This window comes from Penicillium verhagenii (genome assembly GCF_028828195.1).
Source record: "Penicillium verhagenii strain IBT 33310 chromosome Unknown utg000003l_segment0_segment0, whole genome shotgun sequence".
In the NCBI taxonomy this organism is placed as follows: domain Eukaryota; kingdom Fungi; phylum Ascomycota; class Eurotiomycetes; order Eurotiales; family Aspergillaceae; genus Penicillium; species Penicillium verhagenii.
This window is the reverse complement of record NW_026643167.1, coordinates 3,591,870-3,609,085: the sequence shown is the minus strand read 5'-3', so window position 1 is coordinate 3,609,085 and position 17,216 is coordinate 3,591,870. Positions and strand designations below refer to the sequence as shown.

The 17,216-nt window shown below is 49.1% G+C and overlaps 7 protein-coding genes across 7 annotated transcripts; 3 read left to right on the top strand and 4 right to left on the bottom strand.

Moving 5' to 3' along the window:
• Positions 1 to 639: 639 nt before the first annotated feature.
• On the top strand, positions 640 to 1,662 carry N7466_002722 (uncharacterized protein; the record flags this gene model as incomplete). The annotated part of the gene is made up of 1 exon (XM_057162120.1): positions 640 to 1,662. One exon carries the CDS (start codon positions 640 to 642, stop codon positions 1,660 to 1,662), a length of 1,023 nt encoding a protein of 340 aa, XP_057025405.1.
• A 443-nt stretch (positions 1,663 to 2,105) lies between these two features.
• On the bottom strand, positions 2,106 to 2,736 carry N7466_002721 (uncharacterized protein; the record flags this gene model as incomplete). The annotated part of the gene is made up of 2 exons (XM_057162119.1): positions 2,106 to 2,537; positions 2,596 to 2,736. 2 exons carry the CDS (start codon positions 2,734 to 2,736, stop codon positions 2,106 to 2,108), a joined length of 573 nt encoding a protein of 190 aa, XP_057025404.1.
• Positions 2,737 to 3,558: 822 nt separating this feature from the next.
• On the bottom strand, positions 3,559 to 4,714 carry N7466_002720 (uncharacterized protein; the record flags this gene model as incomplete). Its single annotated transcript, XM_057162118.1, has 4 exons — positions 3,559 to 3,597; positions 3,665 to 3,757; positions 3,810 to 4,024; positions 4,087 to 4,714. The coding sequence occupies 4 exons, from the start codon at positions 4,712 to 4,714 to the stop codon at positions 3,559 to 3,561; spliced, it is 975 nt and encodes a 324-aa protein (XP_057025403.1).
• An 875-nt stretch (positions 4,715 to 5,589) lies between these two features.
• On the bottom strand, positions 5,590 to 6,430 carry N7466_002719 (uncharacterized protein; the record flags this gene model as incomplete). Its single annotated transcript, XM_057162117.1, has 2 exons — positions 5,590 to 5,765; positions 5,830 to 6,430. The coding sequence occupies 2 exons, from the start codon at positions 6,428 to 6,430 to the stop codon at positions 5,590 to 5,592; spliced, it is 777 nt and encodes a 258-aa protein (XP_057025402.1).
• A 1,486-nt stretch (positions 6,431 to 7,916) lies between these two features.
• N7466_002718 (U4/U6-U5 snRNP complex subunit PRP31) lies at positions 7,917 to 9,473 on the bottom strand (the record flags this gene model as incomplete). Its single annotated transcript, XM_057162116.1, has 1 exon — positions 7,917 to 9,473. One exon carries the CDS (start codon positions 9,471 to 9,473, stop codon positions 7,917 to 7,919), a length of 1,557 nt encoding a protein of 518 aa, XP_057025401.1.
• Positions 9,474 to 9,909: 436 nt separating this feature from the next.
• On the top strand, positions 9,910 to 11,998 carry clf1 (putative cell cycle control protein (Cwf4); the record flags this gene model as incomplete). The annotated part of the gene is made up of 2 exons (XM_057162115.1): positions 9,910 to 11,694; positions 11,768 to 11,998. The coding sequence occupies 2 exons, from the start codon at positions 9,910 to 9,912 to the stop codon at positions 11,996 to 11,998; spliced, it is 2,016 nt and encodes a 671-aa protein (XP_057025400.1).
• A 1,789-nt stretch (positions 11,999 to 13,787) lies between these two features.
• Positions 13,788 to 15,929, top strand: N7466_002716 (uncharacterized protein; the record flags this gene model as incomplete). The annotated part of the gene is made up of 1 exon (XM_057162114.1): positions 13,788 to 15,929. The coding sequence occupies one exon, from the start codon at positions 13,788 to 13,790 to the stop codon at positions 15,927 to 15,929; it is 2,142 nt and encodes a 713-aa protein (XP_057025399.1).
• Positions 15,930 to 17,216: the final 1,287 nt, after the last annotated feature.

The following is a 17,216-nucleotide window of genomic DNA, read 5'->3' as shown; positions in this document are numbered from 1 at the left end:
TCCCCGCATCAAATCTACGCTAAACCGCATTTTGAGGAGGGCCCGACTTGTCGACATTAGCTTATTTTGAACGCCTCTTTATTCGCACTAAACCGCATTTTGAGGAGGGCCCGAATTGAGTTGTCGATATTGACATAATCAGAACGCCTCTTTTCTCACGCTAAACCGTATTTTGAGGAGGGCCCGATTTGTAGACTGAAGAAGTCTTACTATCATGCCTTTTTCCATGGTCCTTGGAGGCGAAGGCTCTGTCATCATTCATACAAAAGACGATTAGACTAGCCCAGTAAGTTCATCGTATACTCTTGAGCCAATCATTCACTGGCAGTGAGAGAGTGGAGCCGATTATGGACCCGACCCCGGAGTTTGAATAAACTAAACTAAAAGCTCGGCGATGAGAATACGGTGCATTATTGCTTGAATTCTCCTTGACGCACTCATACGCCTTGTCATAGACCTACATATTGCTATAGTAAATGCACTAAAGAATGAGCAAGATGCGGGGTTGATTCTGGGGAACTGGGGTATAAAGACCGGGCTTTACCTTCTTGTAATTCCACTATCAGCATCCTCATCTGAATAGTGCAAAGCATTGCCTGGTACCAGCAGAGTTCCTAAAGCACCAGTCATCAACTCACAATGCACCTTCCAAGTCCACTCAAGCTGCTCCGCTTGTCAATGGGCATCGCAGCAGCGATGTCCACAATGGGCGAAGCATCTTCAAACGCGCTGGGCCGCAGGGGTACTTTGAGCAGCGACTGCTCCCGCCAGTGTATGACCAACATCGTCCAGGGAGTCATTGATTCCATGCTGGTGCACAACCCCTTCATGCTACCGCTAGCCAAGGTCTACCGCGCAACCGAAAACTCGCATCCGGCAGCAGTCACCATGATGACGGCATGGCGCACTATCACTGCGGCCGGTGAGCCCAGCCTGCTGGCAATCGACACCACAAACGGCACAGCCTACTTTGCCCTGGACGTCAGTGAAGGCAACGACAAGAAGGAAACTGTTCTCCGCGGTCGAATCAAGGTGGTCGATCGTGAAATCACCGAGCTGGAGCTGTTCCTCAACCGCAACCGTGGCGACCACGGCTTCTCCTACTCGGCAGCCGAGCTTCCTGCAAACTATGAAGTGCTAATGAGCCCGCCGGCTAACCGGACCAAGGCGTCAAGGCAGACGCTGTATGATCTGAGTGTGGCGCTGTTTTCATCGACCAGCAACTTTTCGGTCACTGTTGGCGATGATTGCCAGTTTACCGAGCTGGGATGGAAGGTCGTTGATGCTGGGACGAACGGAAATGGTTCTACTACCCCGCTTGGTTGCACCTGGCCGGATAGTCATCCTGTTGATGATAACCCGCGAACTGCTCTTGTTGTCGACGAGGAGTTGGGTTTCGTTGTGACTAGCGGCAATATTCCAGGCATCGTTTACCCTTACTCGAATGTCTCTGCTTTCATTCCCGATAAGATGACTGCCCCACAGGAAGCGCAGGTGGTTTGGATGAAGGAGATGGAAGCCACAGGTGAAATTCCGTTGGTGTATCCGTTCCCTGCCACTGGTGACACTATGGAAGTTCTCCAGTATTACAACGGGAAGCTCCAGGCCATGCAAATCAATGTCTACCTGAGCGGCCCGAACATGACTTCAACATGGCTGTAATTTCTCTTGTGCGCAAGATGGGATTTTGAAAGGCTTGGTTATATTTGAGGCAAAAGTTGCCCCACTTGTAGAGTTTTGCTATTGCAAACTCAGATAGTGCAGTTTGACTACTACCCTGATCTTCCTGTCATAGCTAATTTGTGTTAGCCGAGTTATTTCTCTGTTAAAGCTCACAAAATTGACGACATTATTATTGGTATCTTCAGTGCTGGTCGATTGGGCCCAACTGAGTGAACAGAATTTGGGAGATATCAGTGGATGGACAGGTAGCACAGAAAGCAAACTAGTTATACATTCGTAGAGCTATAAAAAATCATTACCGAGCGAATCACATTGATCCATCCATTAGTACATCAACTCTTTCTTTTTGATACCGGGTATCAGCACGCTTCCCGAGGTCGCAAGCATCTGATATCGAAATACCACAATCGGAACACAACTCCTCACTTCTTCAATCCGAGCTCATCGGAGCTATCAATCATGTCGTTGAATCTATCCGCAAGCGCCGACTCAACAGCACCCATGATAAAAGGCACATCCGAAGCTTGGATACGGTTCGAGCCCTTCCAGCCCTGTCCAATCTGAATATTTTCAACTGGCCTGTCATTCCCATTCTTGATTGTCGTTGAGAATGTAACCTCATCTGCAGTGGTGGTCGGGGAAGGCGTCGGCTTCTTCTCGAAGGTAGTCGGCGTTGGGGTTGGAGTCGGCGTAGGTGTAACCTTCACGTCAATCGCATGACTAGAAGAAGCAGGGGTTTCTGAGGCGGCCGATGAACTACTGGATGATGCCACTGATAGCACGCTATCTAGGGCCGGAAGGCCCAGCATGTCGAAGACGCTGTGGATATAGTTCTCGGTATCAGGAATAATTCTCTGTTAGTTTATTAGTTGAAAGTTTCTTTTATCTTTCTTCGCCTGTTGGGTCATTTACTGGGTCGCGAGGCTGGATCATCGCTCCTCGTTGGCTTTCAGTCTCGCTAGGCGACTCGCGAAGCGGGACTCCGTACGCGGTCACAGCAAAAAGCGCTGTTACCGTGGCAATTCCCCAGGAGGAGCTGGATGGGAATAACATTTTGAATAGTGTCTTGGGTCTTCTGCGCCAAAACGAATGTGAGGGTGGTGGTTTGAGACAGCAGAAAGACCGCAGCGGTGCCAAAGGGTGGGTATATGCACAAGGGGATTTCCACACGCTTGGTCGATCAGCGACCCACCTGGGTACCTATGATTCATATATTCTGTTATATGAGAGGGGGGTTTTGCGATTGTTGTGACCCTGTGGAATGAAGGTTGAGGAAACGGTATACCGACCTGGCATACAAATTCCATCTATCGCATATTTTACCAAACCCACCTCCCACCTCATATTTAGCAATCAGTTTTTCTGTTCAATTAGCTTTTGGCTGCCACGCTTGTCTCAGGGCGTATCTTCCAGCCTTCAATATTTGGAATATTGGTTTATCTGGTGGCTACCCTGGTTTCTCGGGAGACGCCAGTGAAGCTAGGGGTATCTGTGCGCGATGTTGATCCCTGGAGCAGGCATTCCAGAGGCTGGGGAAGACCAATTAGGTACTGCCCAACTAGATCATAATGACAGTATTAAGAGAAGGATAAGGAAGTGTTCCTGGGATGATACGCCCCTGCCAAGAGAAGAATGACGGGGTGATTGTGTTTGATTGTGTTTTCTGATTCCCGGAGCTGATCTTTGCAAGCGCGCCGGCATCAACCAATACTAACTTCTGAGCCAATGGACGAGTTGTATTTTTGTTTCTACAGTGATCCCGGATCAAGTTCTTGACTTATGTTTTAGAATCTCAATATTTATACGAAAGACACTATTGAGTTCGTTAAGGACAGGATATACATGAAAATTAGAATCTGACAGCCAACGTCATATCTAAACCCCGTCATTGAAAGTGTAGTGATTCATCCATCGCTAGAATAAGAGCAAAATCATTAGCACGTTGGTGTTCAACTTGAGGGTATTCCTCAGCAAGACATACCTTATCAAATGGCTTTGACGAGTCACAGAATCGAAGATCCGTCGCAAGGCGAATCACGTTATCGGGATCATGGTTAATGGTTGATGCATGAATCTAGAACTCCATAGTCAGAGGCAGTTCATCTATCAAAAAATCGAGAACATACCATATGAGGCTTGTGTAAGACAACATCCCCAGCCTCGTAGGCCGAGACCAACCACCGCCGCCCATGATCCCGGGCAAACTCCGCCGGGAATTCCGAGAGCAAGCCCGTGGCCATCATATTGGCATTAAAGCCATTTTTAGCCTCTTCATCGCTCATACCGGCTTCTTTTGCCTTTTTGAAAAAGGCTTGCTCCAGCTCCACCCCAATACCGTCGCCTACAATCCAGGTTAGCATGTCACCAAGTGCTTAGGCAATGGGAAGCGACGCCTCAACATACCATCTTCCAGATAGATCAAGCCCCCGCCATTCAATTTGATGTCACCCATCGGGACCCAGGCCGTGATACTGGTCGGGTCGCCATGTCTCAGAAAGATTTGGTCATAATGCACACCAATGGGCTTCGAGCCGGGAAGGTTGTTTCTCAGTAGCGTACGACGCAGACTGAGCGTGTTCTCGTTCCAGCCGGAGAATCGAGCAATAAAATCATATAGAGCCGGGTGGTTGCAGAATTTCTCTGCATACCAGTCTTGGTAATGAGCGTCGAGGGCTAGGTCCACGAATGCCGCGGCCTGTTCACCACCCGGTCTGCCATTCCCGTCGGCATGTCCAGCGCCGATTCCAGGATATTTTTCGTGGCTTTTTGCCGGGTCAAAGATACCCTCGACGGGCTCGCTGCCAGGCTTTAGAATGCCGGTGGACTTGAGCGATGAGAAGTATGCGCTGCGGGCTTCCAAAACATCGTTTCGTGGAAGCACTTGCTTCAAAAAGAGATATCCATCCTCTTCAAATCTCTTTCGTAGCTCCTCGAGTGGTAGAGTGGCATCAGAGGGACGGAGGAGAGCCGCGTTCTCTGAGTTCAAGGGCCCGTCGCTGACTGCGAGGCGGTCCGCTAGGATGGCAACCATTTTGTATAATGGGAAGGCGAGAGTATTGAACCTTGAAGAATTTGGACCTTGGGCCTATCAGGAAATAAAAAACAATGACACCCCGTGGAACATGTTGAGGTTTATATGCCTCATGGCTGCCCTGCTGTAGGACGGTTTGCCGCGATTGTGGGGATAATCAAATCAAATAATCAAGGGCCACGTCCAACCAAACAGCCACAGTTGTAATCGCTAACCACGCTTAGCAACATTTCGGCGATTTTATGGAGTTTGTGACTTCATGGAGAGATCTTTGGGCTGCGCGAGGCCGAGATGGAAGAAAGAAGGGTAATTATCCCCGCTCTCACAGCGGGGAAGTGTACTCGATGAAGAAGTGGAACCCTTCAATACTAGTACTCCACTGCGGGAAATTTTACTCTTTTCTCTTGTCGCGGGGAAAGTCACTGGAAGTCTTCTTTTTATCACCTTGATAGGTTGCACCGTCATGTCATATTTTTATTCCTCGACTCTAATTTGACAATTGAAATATATAGTGGAGTTTATCCGATGTCACAACGCGCTGATGCCCCTCACCTGGTCATCTGGTGCAATCCCATATGAACCCCGCGAAAATGCATTTCTCAACTACCTTGATTGCTAACATGTTCATACTAATAGGTCCAGAGATTTATGACGCAAGTAGAATGAGAAATCTTGGAACTGACTACACATGCTCGTCCTCGCATGGAGTCCTTCGATCATTCAGGTTTGACTATCCCTTCAATGTTCATACGGTCCCTTGTTTTTTGATCTTCAATGATGAACCCCATATGTATATATTTTATGCTAATTAATAATCTCAAACTCCAGTCCATGCGCTGAAAAAACAACATTTGAAACAACACTAGAATCCCTCGTTATTCATCCGCATCAGTCCATTTGCTCATACTCCAAGAAGAAACCCCATCCTCAATGACCAGCTTCATAGTTGAGAACACGATCTCCTCATACAGCTCCCTTCCAGCCGCCCTAGCCTTGGCATGCCACGGGCCTCGACCTCCCAACCTCGCATCATTTCGATGCCGCCAAATGCCTATTCACAATAATTAGCCATTGCCAGCCACGGAGTTCAAGTCAAGGAAATAGTAGTAACTCACAAGTCGCCAGATTCTGTCGCTTCTCGTTCTTGGTTCCGTACCAATACTTCAGCAACCCACCGCTGGCGGTAGCTTCCTGGTGCGAATACGCATCCAGATCATGCAGATGGTCATTATCAACACCAGGCTGCAGGACTGACCGGAACGACACAACATAGAAAGTCTGCGCTGTCCATGTGTGGCCCTCGGCCGCGGAGAATGCTTTCACGAGATCGAAGACTTCGGTCCAATTGAACGAATCCAGGTACTCTGCTGTCGCATAGTCGTCTCTGGTGGGCGTGAAATATGCCAATGCCAGAGATAGGAGCCGGCTTTGCGTGTCTAGGCTGTTGAGGTCCAGGAGATGGGGTGGTGAATTGTATGGTGAGGCGATCAGACGGGAGTCTTGGATGTCTGAAGCGTCGTACTTTTGGTGCGGTCCGTCTGCCGGCAGTTGCAATTGGCGAGACGCAGCAGCTTGGAACTTCAATTCGTCGAAATCCGATGTTACCAGATCGTGCCGGAGTAGCCGATTCAAGATGGGTTGAGGGCTTGGCTCTTTGCCCAGGCCGAGTTTTGTTGATGCACCGCTCAGGGTCGGTACGGCTACTTCGACTGTCATGCTTGGAATTCTGCTGCGGGTTTCAGATATTATATGTGAGGTTTGCTTTTGCTTGATTCTCAAAGTCAACGAGACACGGATTGGTGCAGTATGTGTCTATCAAGAGCCAATTTTTTCTTGATGAGCACTGGCGGGTCTATGCAAGGCAGAAAAATGCGAGGACGATGAGAGGGAGAGGATGAAAGAAGGCGACACGGACTTTGCTAAGGATTTAAAAGAAAACCACAGTGATAAAAATTGAGCACGCAAGCTCTGCACACCGCTACCATGTTTCTCGATTTGGTGCCACATTCCCCCAGATTGCGAAAGAACGGCTACAGAACTCGGCATAAGCACGCCATTGAATGTGCCACAGTCAAAGTTTGGGTCGGATCTTTAAAGTTGTCACGCAATCTACATTTGATAGTTCAATTTCTTTAGTCCTGAAAAGCCACTTGCCTCAGTGAGATCGTGCACATGTGTCTAATCAATTGCTGCTTGGGATTGCCATGTCCTGACTTCACTGTGCCCCAATGTATTCAAATATTTGACGGCTAAAGCCTCCACGTGTTTTGGGGCAAAGGTTAAATTTTCATTAAATTTTCATTAGGTGTACCGGCTTTCCCTTTTCCTTTTTCCATTGTTAATTTCTTCTTTGGTTCGCTGAATAAATTCTAGAACAGGGTTTTCTGTCTTTAACCATGGTTCGGCAGCGTTGACGTTTAAGGAATATGTATACGGAGTACCCGCGGACGGTAAATCCCCTGATCTGCAATGCATGAATATGTATCAGGGCAGAAACATTTGAACCATGGGATTTTTAGAAATAAGAATAAACCCTTCAAAGTTAATTCAGGGGATACAGAAATATATTACATTTCAAAGCCTCCAATTTGATAGGCTCTAGAGGCACGAGTTTAAGTGTAGAAGGTACAAACTACATAGCCCTTAGGGAGCTAAGCCAATATTTGATCTCACCCGCGAATTTCGCCACCTGGAGCCATTTTTCAAATCAACGTTCGGTTTGGCCATGAAAAAGTCCAGGGCTGCCAGACCTCAAAGTCACCAATTGGTAACCTGAACGTACTGCAAGCAAAATCCAGGAGCTACCTAGATTTTTTGCTAAGAAAATCGCATCGTAATATTCAAATGAATGACCTGATATCTGTGCATAGTTGCGCGCCGCCTCAGAAGGTGTGGCGGAGAGCCATATGCTGGTAGAATGAATGTTCAGTATGTACGAAATTCTACTGGGTACCAGGTGTACTCAATCAATTCGAAGAAATCCTGCCCAGATGAGGCTGAACGGGAATTTGAAATCCTTCAAAGTTTTCCATGTTTGGAATTTTGGTGTGATTGGCTATGACCAGATCGGTCAATTTACTGTACAAAATTTGGTATCACGAGGTTAAAATATGAAAGCCAGCCACCTCTGGTCATTGATAGTTCTTGAACGCCACCCAGATGCAGATCCGCAATAAACAAATACATAGACAAGCGGATGTCATTATGGCCTAGCAGGTGGGCCCATCTTGCCCTCTCCAGTATCCACTTTTTTCTTGAGCGGCAGAGCTGGAACCTTGAACCCATCCTTTTCCTTGGGTTGGGTGCTGCTCTGGCTGCCGCCAACCTGCGTGAATGTGCCAGAGTTGAACCAACGGTCTTCTTCAGCCTTGCGCTTGCGACTGAGTTCGGCTTGCACCTTAGGATCAACGAGCTCGAGACCCTGCACAGGTGTGAATGCAATGGTACTAGCGGTACCAGCTGAGCCGCCACCCAAGGAAGTTCCAACACCCGAGCTGCGGAGGCCCTTGGATTGAAGAACACTGGCAGTGCCACTCATGCCGCCCTGACCAAAGCCACGCAAAGAGGAGGCGGTACCACCGGCCGGGGTGGAGCCACCCCAGCCCTTGTTGTTCTTGCTGAGTTTGGCTCGGGTGCGCTGGTCGATCTGTGTAGCACGAATGCGGCCATCTTCCTTTTGGCCCAGCATACCCAGACCGACAGTGCCTTCGCCTGTACCGTATCCGACCTCTGACTCCTCCTTGCCGAAGGCAACCCGGTTCTGGGCCTTGCGCATCTCAGTCATAGCGATAGCCTCCTTGGCCTTTCGTGCACGTCGACCACCACGCTTCCGGGATGGCTTATCATCTGGGGCTGGAAGGGCCTTGGTTGAAGCGTTAGGGGCAGGCTCAGTCAGTTTCTCCAGTCGCTTGAAGCATTGCTCTTTCAGTTCCTCGCCGAGCGAGCCATCCTTGGCATATTTTGATACATCGGCGCGGGTTGCGAGAACCATCTTGGCGGATACGATTCGGATGGCTTGCTTTTTCAGGTCATTGGGAACTTCCTGAATAAGTGGCGAGTCGTACAGGAAGCCTTGTGACCGCACGCCATGGTTCGTAGCGAAACCCAATCCATCTTGTCTCCTAGAACCCTGTGCACCCAGGTTGCAAGCCGGGATTTTCGCTAGGTCTAGTAATCCACCGGTCTGGTTGAGGAACTGGGCGGCAGTTTGAGCTCCAATGAGTGTCGCTAGATTGGGGGCAATCTGGTGCACACGAGATCGGATACTCTCTGTGAGCGCTGTACGTTCCCGATCAAGTGTAATAATCTTCTCGCATGTATCCATCACCATCTTCAATTCCGAATCGGTCATCTCACGACCACGGGTGCCCGTTCCCTCGACCGCGACAACCATGAGAGAGGGGCCATCCAGCACACCCTTGAGAGACTCCCCCACCAAGTTGTCCGTAGAGTTAGAGATGGCCTTGATGTCGTCAAGCGGGCCATTTTTGAGGATAGCGACGGTTTTCGCGTATTTGATAGGGCTTGTGACAAGAGTTTCGAGTTCAGGGAATCGGATAGAGTAGTGATCGCGCAGCACTTTGTGTAGTCGGGTGAGTTCATCACCGGTTGTAATTGAGCGGTCGAACTCGTTGGTGACCTCGCCGCCTTCTTTGGGAGCCTCTTGCTCATCTTCCTGCTCTAATTCGAGATCCTCATCTTGTTGGAAATCTTCATCATCGTCCTCGAAATCGCGCATGAGTTCCTCCGCGGTCGACATGGTGGCTTAGATTGCGGGGAGTTTGGATGAAGGGTAAGGTGTCTCGTCGAAAAAGAAAAGGGATTTCTAGGTGCCACCGGCGGCCTTTGGAGATGTCAAGTTTCGGTGGAATCTGTATTTGCGGAAGTGAAGCTTGGCTTAGTCACGAGAGCTAATGCGGGTGGCGAAATCGGACAGAAGTGCAGGTTCAATGATTTCAATCCGCGATTTGATTGAGGTATCGTAAGAGTTGCAACATCTTTACTTGGCCAGTTTGGGCCTTTATGAAAGAAGATAGAATCAGAAACTCGTACTGATTCTCTTCCACTTTCCTTTTCATTTTCGCAGCTACGCTGCTCCCTCCCTACAAATCCACTCAATTGCCATCATAACTGTCCATCCTCTTAACTAATCAATTCAACTTCTCCGCCAACCCCGATACCCTCAATCCGTCACCATGGAGGCATCACGAGGCCCTCCCCGGGTCAAGAACAAGGCCGCTGCGCCGATCCAGATTTCTGCGGAGCAGCTGCTCCGTGAGGCCGTGGACCGGCAAGAGCCTGGCTTGCAAGCCCCGACACAGCGTTTCGCCGACTTGGAAGAGCTTCACGAGTACCAAGGCCGCAAGCGCAAGGAATTCGAGGATTATGTTCGCCGAAACCGCATTAATATGAACAACTGGATGCGCTATGCAGCATGGGAACTAGAGCAGAAAGAATTCCGACGTGCGCGATCAATCTTCGAGCGCGCCCTGGATGTTGATGCGACCTCTGTCGTCCTATGGATCCGGTATATCGAGGCCGAGATGAAAACCCGAAACATCAACCATGCTCGCAATCTCCTTGACCGCGCCGTGACGATCCTTCCCCGTATCGATAAACTCTGGTACAAATATGTCTACATGGAGGAGACTCTTGGAAATATCCCTGGTACCCGACAAGTCTTTGAACGTTGGATGTCCTGGGAGCCCGAAGAGGGAGCATGGGGATGCTATATCAAGTTGGAGAAACGGTATAATGAGTTTGACAGAGCCCGCGCTATCTTCCAGCGCTTCACAATTGTGCATCCCGAGCCAAAGAATTGGATCAAATGGGCTCGTTTCGAAGAAGAGTATGGAACCAGCGATTTGGTTCGTGAGGTGTACGGTCTTGCAATTGAGACATTGGGCGAGGACTTTATGGATGAGAAGCTCTTTTCGGCTTATGCCAAGTTTGAGGCTAAGCTGAAGGAATTTGCGCGCGCTCGAGCGATTTACAAGTATGCCCTTGATCGCCTACCGCGGTCCAAGTCGATGGTCCTACACAAGGCCTACACAACTTTCGAAAAGCAGTTTGGTGATCGGGAAGGTGTCGAGGATGTTATTCTTTCCAAACGCCGAGTCCAATATGAAGACCAGCTCAAGGAGAATTCGCGGAATTACGATATCTGGATTGACTTTGCACGACTTGAGGAAACAGCAGGTGATCCGGAGCGCGTGAGAGACATCTACGAACGTGCGATTGCCCAGATTCCCCCATCACAAGAAAAGCGACACTGGCGGCGCTATATCTACCTCTGGATCTTCTACGCCATATGGGAAGAAATGGAGGCCAAGGATACCGAGCGTGCACGTCAGATCTACCAGGAATGCATAAAGCTGGTGCCACACAAGAAGTTCACATTTGCCAAGGTCTGGCTGATGAAAGCGCAATTCGAGATCCGTCAAATGGAGTTGCAAACCGCGCGGAAGACCCTGGGTATGGCGATCGGTGCTTGCCCCAAAGACAAGCTTTTCCGTGGCTACATTGACCTGGAGCGACAGCTCTTTGAGTTCGTTCGATGCCGAACCCTGTACGAAAAGCAAATCGAATGGAATCCGTCCAACAGTCAATCTTGGATTCAATATGCCGAGCTTGAACGTGGATTGGATGACCAAGACCGGGCGCGGGGCCTGTACGAGTTGGGCATTGATCAACCGACGCTCGATATGCCGGAGCTGGTTTGGAAGTCCTACATTGAATTTGAAGAGGAAGAAGAAGAGTACGATCGCGTACGGGCGCTGTACGAGCGTCTCCTGGCCAAGACCGACCACGTGAAGGTGTGGATCAACTACGCCCGATTCGAAGTCAATATACCCGAGGAGGAAGAGGAAGAGGAAGAGGAGGCAGAGGAGCGACCGGTCAGCGAGGAAGCCAAGCGACGTGCTCGTGCCGTATTCAATCGGGCACACAAGGTCCTCAAGGACAAGGATATGAAGGAAGAGGTATGTGATTTTTTGTGGTATATATTTTGTGTGGTTCATACTCATACTAATTTTTTTCTCTTTTCTTTTTTAGCGCGTGGAGTTACTGAATGCTTGGCGATCGTTCGAGAACACCTACGGTTCGGCAGAGGACATTGACAAGATCGAGAAACAGATGCCGCGCCGGGTCAAGAAACGCCGCAAGTTGGAGGACGATCGTTACGAGGAATACATGGACTACGTATTCCCGGCAGACGATCAAGCGGCCGCGAATCTATCGAGATTGCTCCAAAAGGCGCACCAGTGGAAAAAGAGCGGGCAGTAGAGCGGGGCCCTGTGTTATTAATATCCTCCAAGTTAACTATTGGCTATGTTTGCATGAACCTCCCCAGTGTATTCAAAATGCGTACTCGGACAAACCCCCAGTATTTGCAGGCTGATTTGTATATTGCCTGTACTCGGTAAGAGTTGGTCCAATCCATGGATGTCAATACCCCAAGGTCAAGTCAGCCCGTGTGGGGACTGTGCGATCCAAGGTTTTGCTTGTCCTCCATCCAGTCAGAATCTCTTTTCTTTGGTTTTTTCCAAGTTTGAAACTTCTCCTTTTCTTTTTCTGTTTTTTTTTTCTGTTTTTCTCTTTCGAACGGAGTACACGGCAAGTAAGAAAAGCAGGAACGTGTGACTCGTGAGCACAGCACGGGCCAGGTCATACATCATCTATTCAACACGACCGTTGTACCCACGAGCCCAAGTGGAGGAATTAGAGGAATAAGAGGAGTCCCAGAGGCGCCTAGTTTGAGGGGCGATTTCATTTTAATCCCACGCTAGTTCCTGGCAAGCGGGGGTTTAGATATGGCTTGATGAGATTTCCACGATTTTTCATTGGAGATCTGATCCTTGTTATTTACATGAAACCAGAGAGAACAAGAAAAGAAAAAGAGAAAGCAAAAAAAAAAAAAGAATCCCATGGGTAAGAAAGATGATTGTCTACTACTATGTACAACACATATTATGGAGTATATTGATTGGTGCTATACCTGTTTTTTCTCTCTCTTGGTTACACGCGCACGGGGATAAATCCACGGGTTGTGTTTGATCCACTTCGAAAAAAAAAGGGGGTTCGGTTCTGATGTTTGGGCGTTTGGCGTTTGGTGGCTGGTACGGAGGTAAACTGGAACCTATGACATTACACAAAGCAGTTGTTGGTTTTGCATCCTTACATCGGCTATAGAACATTTATTATAGCACTTACAGAGCAAATCTGTACATACTCGTATAACTTATTGCAATGCAAGTTGGTGGAGACACTCATTGTAGCCGAGAATACTCCATACTCTTGTCATTAGATGCAGGTTTTTCCCCTATGCACGAGGAAACAACCATCTGAAGAACATTCAAAGCTTACTCAAAATTAAGAACCTATCAATTGATTATCTCAATTATTTTGCTTATTTAAATCTTTTTTAAGAGGAAAAAAAAAACCCCTAGGCCATTTCGTCATAAGCTTGGCCCGTTAAGGGGATCGCGTCCTTTCCCTTTTTTCCACGCTAACTCGGGGCTCTAGGGGGTGCTTGTCTCACTCCTGCCTCATCCTTTTTTCTTCTCCCTGTGCTGCGCACTCCGTCCCTTCGGTGAGTGCTTTGTTTGTTGTGATGCATGTATGTGTACTTACCGTCTTCAGCTTCATTCGTTCGCGACCTGTCGCTTGAATCACCTTCGCTCTCCTTTTTCGCGTTGTCAACAAAGCCTTGAGCTTCGTCCTTCCGTACATTCCGATCATCTCGAGAAGATTCGCGACCAACAATCCTTCTATCCAGCACACTAGCTACCCGCGTCGTCTATTCTCCCGCTTCTCCCGCATACCAACTCCACACCTCGTTCTTTTTCGCTCCTTCCACCCCCCGGAACATATCACATTCTTGAAGAATATCTCCCGGCTCTCCTGGATGCTGGCACATTGCTCCTGAACGCTCGTCCCGGCCGAAATGAGATAGTACTCTGGTAGTCACCGTTCATTCTCTAACTATTCGGCCCGACCTCACTGTCCGCTGCCGGCTGGCCTCCCGCATTCTTTTATTTTCTTTTTCTGGTCTGGTATCACCTTTTTCTTCAACATGACTGTGCCTGAGCCCCCGATGAGCTTGGAGGGCCATTGCTCTACAGTCCATGACAATACTCTTTACGTCTATTCCCCAGACGGATTCGCGTCTTTGCCCCTAGAACGAAATTCAACTTCCAACACCACAGTCGCTTGGAACACCCTATCACCGGGTGTAAACGTCACTGGCGCTGCATGTGTCACCGCCGCCGTGGAGGGCGACGTGGACAATTTGGCATTCTACGTAGTCGGCGGGTCCGGCGATTCAACCACCTATTCTGGCTTGCAACGCTATGTCTACCAGGACCAGGCATGGCAGACCCTGAATTCGACTGACTGGTCAATTATGGCAGGTCGTCTCGGGCATGCGGTGGGTTACCTGGAGAGTAACGCTACTATTTTGATGTATGGAGGCACTGTGGGTTCCGATACCGCTTCTCAATCCACCTACGTGCTCCAGACTACATATCCATATACACTCGGCTCAAGCGACCCCAATGGTGTTCCCTCGGCAGACTCGCCAATGTTATTGAAGTGGAATTCGTCAACCGTCGCCTTGGTTGGTGGTTATACCTCCACAACGGAGGTGTACATCTATGGAACTAATAACGACATAGGCTGGGTGGCTTCTGGAGCGACACTTCCAAGTGACATCACCTCATTGACGGGTCGTTTCGCCATTGTGAGCGATGATGACGGGAACAAGATCTTGGAGGACTTTAATATGGACGTCTCGCCGAATACTATCACCAGCTACGAGATCATCAAAGACGGAAAGGCCATCTCGGCTAATGTCACTGGATCCGCATCTTCCAAACGCAGCTTAGCCGACTATCCCTCGTACAACAGCTCAAATGCCGGAACCACGCTACGCTCTGATTACGCAATTGCTCAAAGCAGCGACAATCTGGTTGTCATCTCCGGCGGCAGCGGCAACAACACTGTGTCTATCTTCAACCAAACAGCCAACGGTTGGGTCAATACAACAGAACTATTCTATGGTAGTGGTACGCAGAGTGTCTTACATGGAACCACTACCACATCTAGCACCCCGACTGCAACAGCCTCTTCGACTCCCTCTGTAACTGCAACCCCGTCATCGACTGCTGCTGCTGCTGCTGCTTCTGACAACTCCGGTGAGACCGGTATCATCATCGGTGCTACGCTTGGCAGTATTTGTGGTGCCATCGTTATTCTAGTTGCCATCTTGTTTTTCCTCCGCCGCGCAAAGGAGAAGAGAGACCCAGAGGGTCAAGGAAAAGGTGGAGATGGAAAGGACCGTCTAAGCTTCCAGGACCAAGGTATAGAACCCTTGACCGAAGGAGCCTACCCCATGGCAAAGAGTCCTGTTCCCGTCGCGACCGTGTCAGACGACTCCCTCGCTATAATGTCTGGCAAATATGCTGGAGAGAAGGCCTTGAAGGCCCCCGGTCAGGGCTATGGATACGGATACGGATTGGGCAAGCAAGGTCTATCGCCCATTCCTTCCAGTGGATTGGCCCCATCAAGCATGTACTCTGATGATTCAGATCGATCTGCCGCCGTTGCTGCCGCCGTCGAGGCTATTTCCAGTCCTGGAAACAAGCCTGGAGACCGAACCACTGACGAAGGATGGGGCAAGTACTTTGACGACAACCGCGCGACACATCTTGCTGGAATGCAGTCTTCAGACCGTTCCACCATGAGCTCCTCCTACACCAAATCCGACTACCGTGGCAGCACCGCCTGGCCCATGTCCAATCTCGCGCCCTTGGATTTCGGATTCCTCGATCAACCCAAACCACTTGGACAGGTTAACAGCGGCAGCCCCACAACAGAAGCTGGTGGCCACACTCGCCGCCTTGTCATCCCTGAAAGCCAGTCCGCGCGAATTTCAAGCGTTGATTCGGTTAGCGTCATGTCCGACGATGACCCGCACGACACAAATTGGACTGGAGCAGGCCACAGCAGCTGGCTAGGCCGTCCGACCAGCAGTAACTACAGCAATAGTTATTACGGCGGAAGCAACACGAATCTTCCTGCAACAAACTCAAAATCATATGCTCGTCAATCTAACCGCCGGTCCAGTGTTATCATTCCAGATAATATTGACGAGCATGGGCCCTCTGGCACCTACAATTCAGATATGAGCTGGCTCAACCTCCACGCCGAACGTTGAGTACTTTTCTGGCACTGCATACGCACTATCATATTTCCCATCTATCTATCTCATCCACACTTATCACTCTCTCCATCATCTCTGCCACATCTACCATCTCACTCTCCCTGATCTCATCTTTATTCTTGTCCTTGCTCGTTCCTTGCATGGCGTCTCTTGGTTGTGTTGGTGTTTTGTAAAAGTTTCCTTGACGGTCGCATTCCCTTGTTGCATCTCCCTTGCATGCATACCTATCCCGTTTTGCAGCGGTACCTCGCAGATTTTTTTCTCTTTTTTTCTTTTTTTCTTTTTCTCTCAGTTTCCAGTTTCTACTATGTGTTCCCATTACAACACTATTGTATGTCAGTGTCCATACTCGCGTGTTCTGGTTGACTATTGTTGCTCTCGTGCTGATGAGCCTTGGTTGATTGGTTCTTGTTCTGTACATATTCATATTTGGATTCAATTCATGGTACCTGGGTACCCTTTATTACTGAACTCGTCTTTGAATCCTGGAGGGTTGAATGTTTTCCTTTCATTCGCTCCCAAGGGTAGTTCGGGAGTTCGTTTCCCCCTGTTCAATGCTGGATCCACGCCATCCGCTGTATCCCTTCCCCCTCGAGGTGCATGTTGCTTATACGAGACTCAGAGAGTCTACAAGGGGCGCGAAACCTTGGGATTTTCTGCAGTGACAGAAGTTTCGACTCGACTGCGCGATAATGCATCGATGCTCTGGGTCATGGAAAGCTAGTATGGAAATCATATTTTCTGCTAACCCCTGGCCTTGCAGTGTTGGGATGGCCCTGTACGCACGCAATAGTTGTCACAATTTCCCGGAACCATCATCAGTACTTCGTGATTCGCCATTTGAGTGCCTTTTACTAATTTTAGACAGCTTACCGGCAGACTTGGAAACCAGTCTCGTCAAAGTACATTGATTTTTTTTCTATGGCGCGTTCCATGCACACGAGGGTTTTTGTTTCACAGGAGACTCGGAGAGAATTGAACAACATCGAGAACTGTGACGTTTATCTGTCCATATATGAGCAGTACAATCCCCGTCGGCTTACTAGAACCGACAAGACTCAAAGGCATTCACGGTTGGGCTGCTGCTCAATTATGGAGAGGGTCTCGGGGTTGATATCCGAATCCCGAACGTGCCTCTAGTACCACTCACGAGCCGGGTAAAGCAAGATCCTTTTTTGCTTACACTAGAAAATAAGCGGCAGAGACAAAGCTATACTAGAGTTAAGTATCTGCTAGACACATCCCATCATTCAACATAATAGGTGGGATTTATTCCAGCTA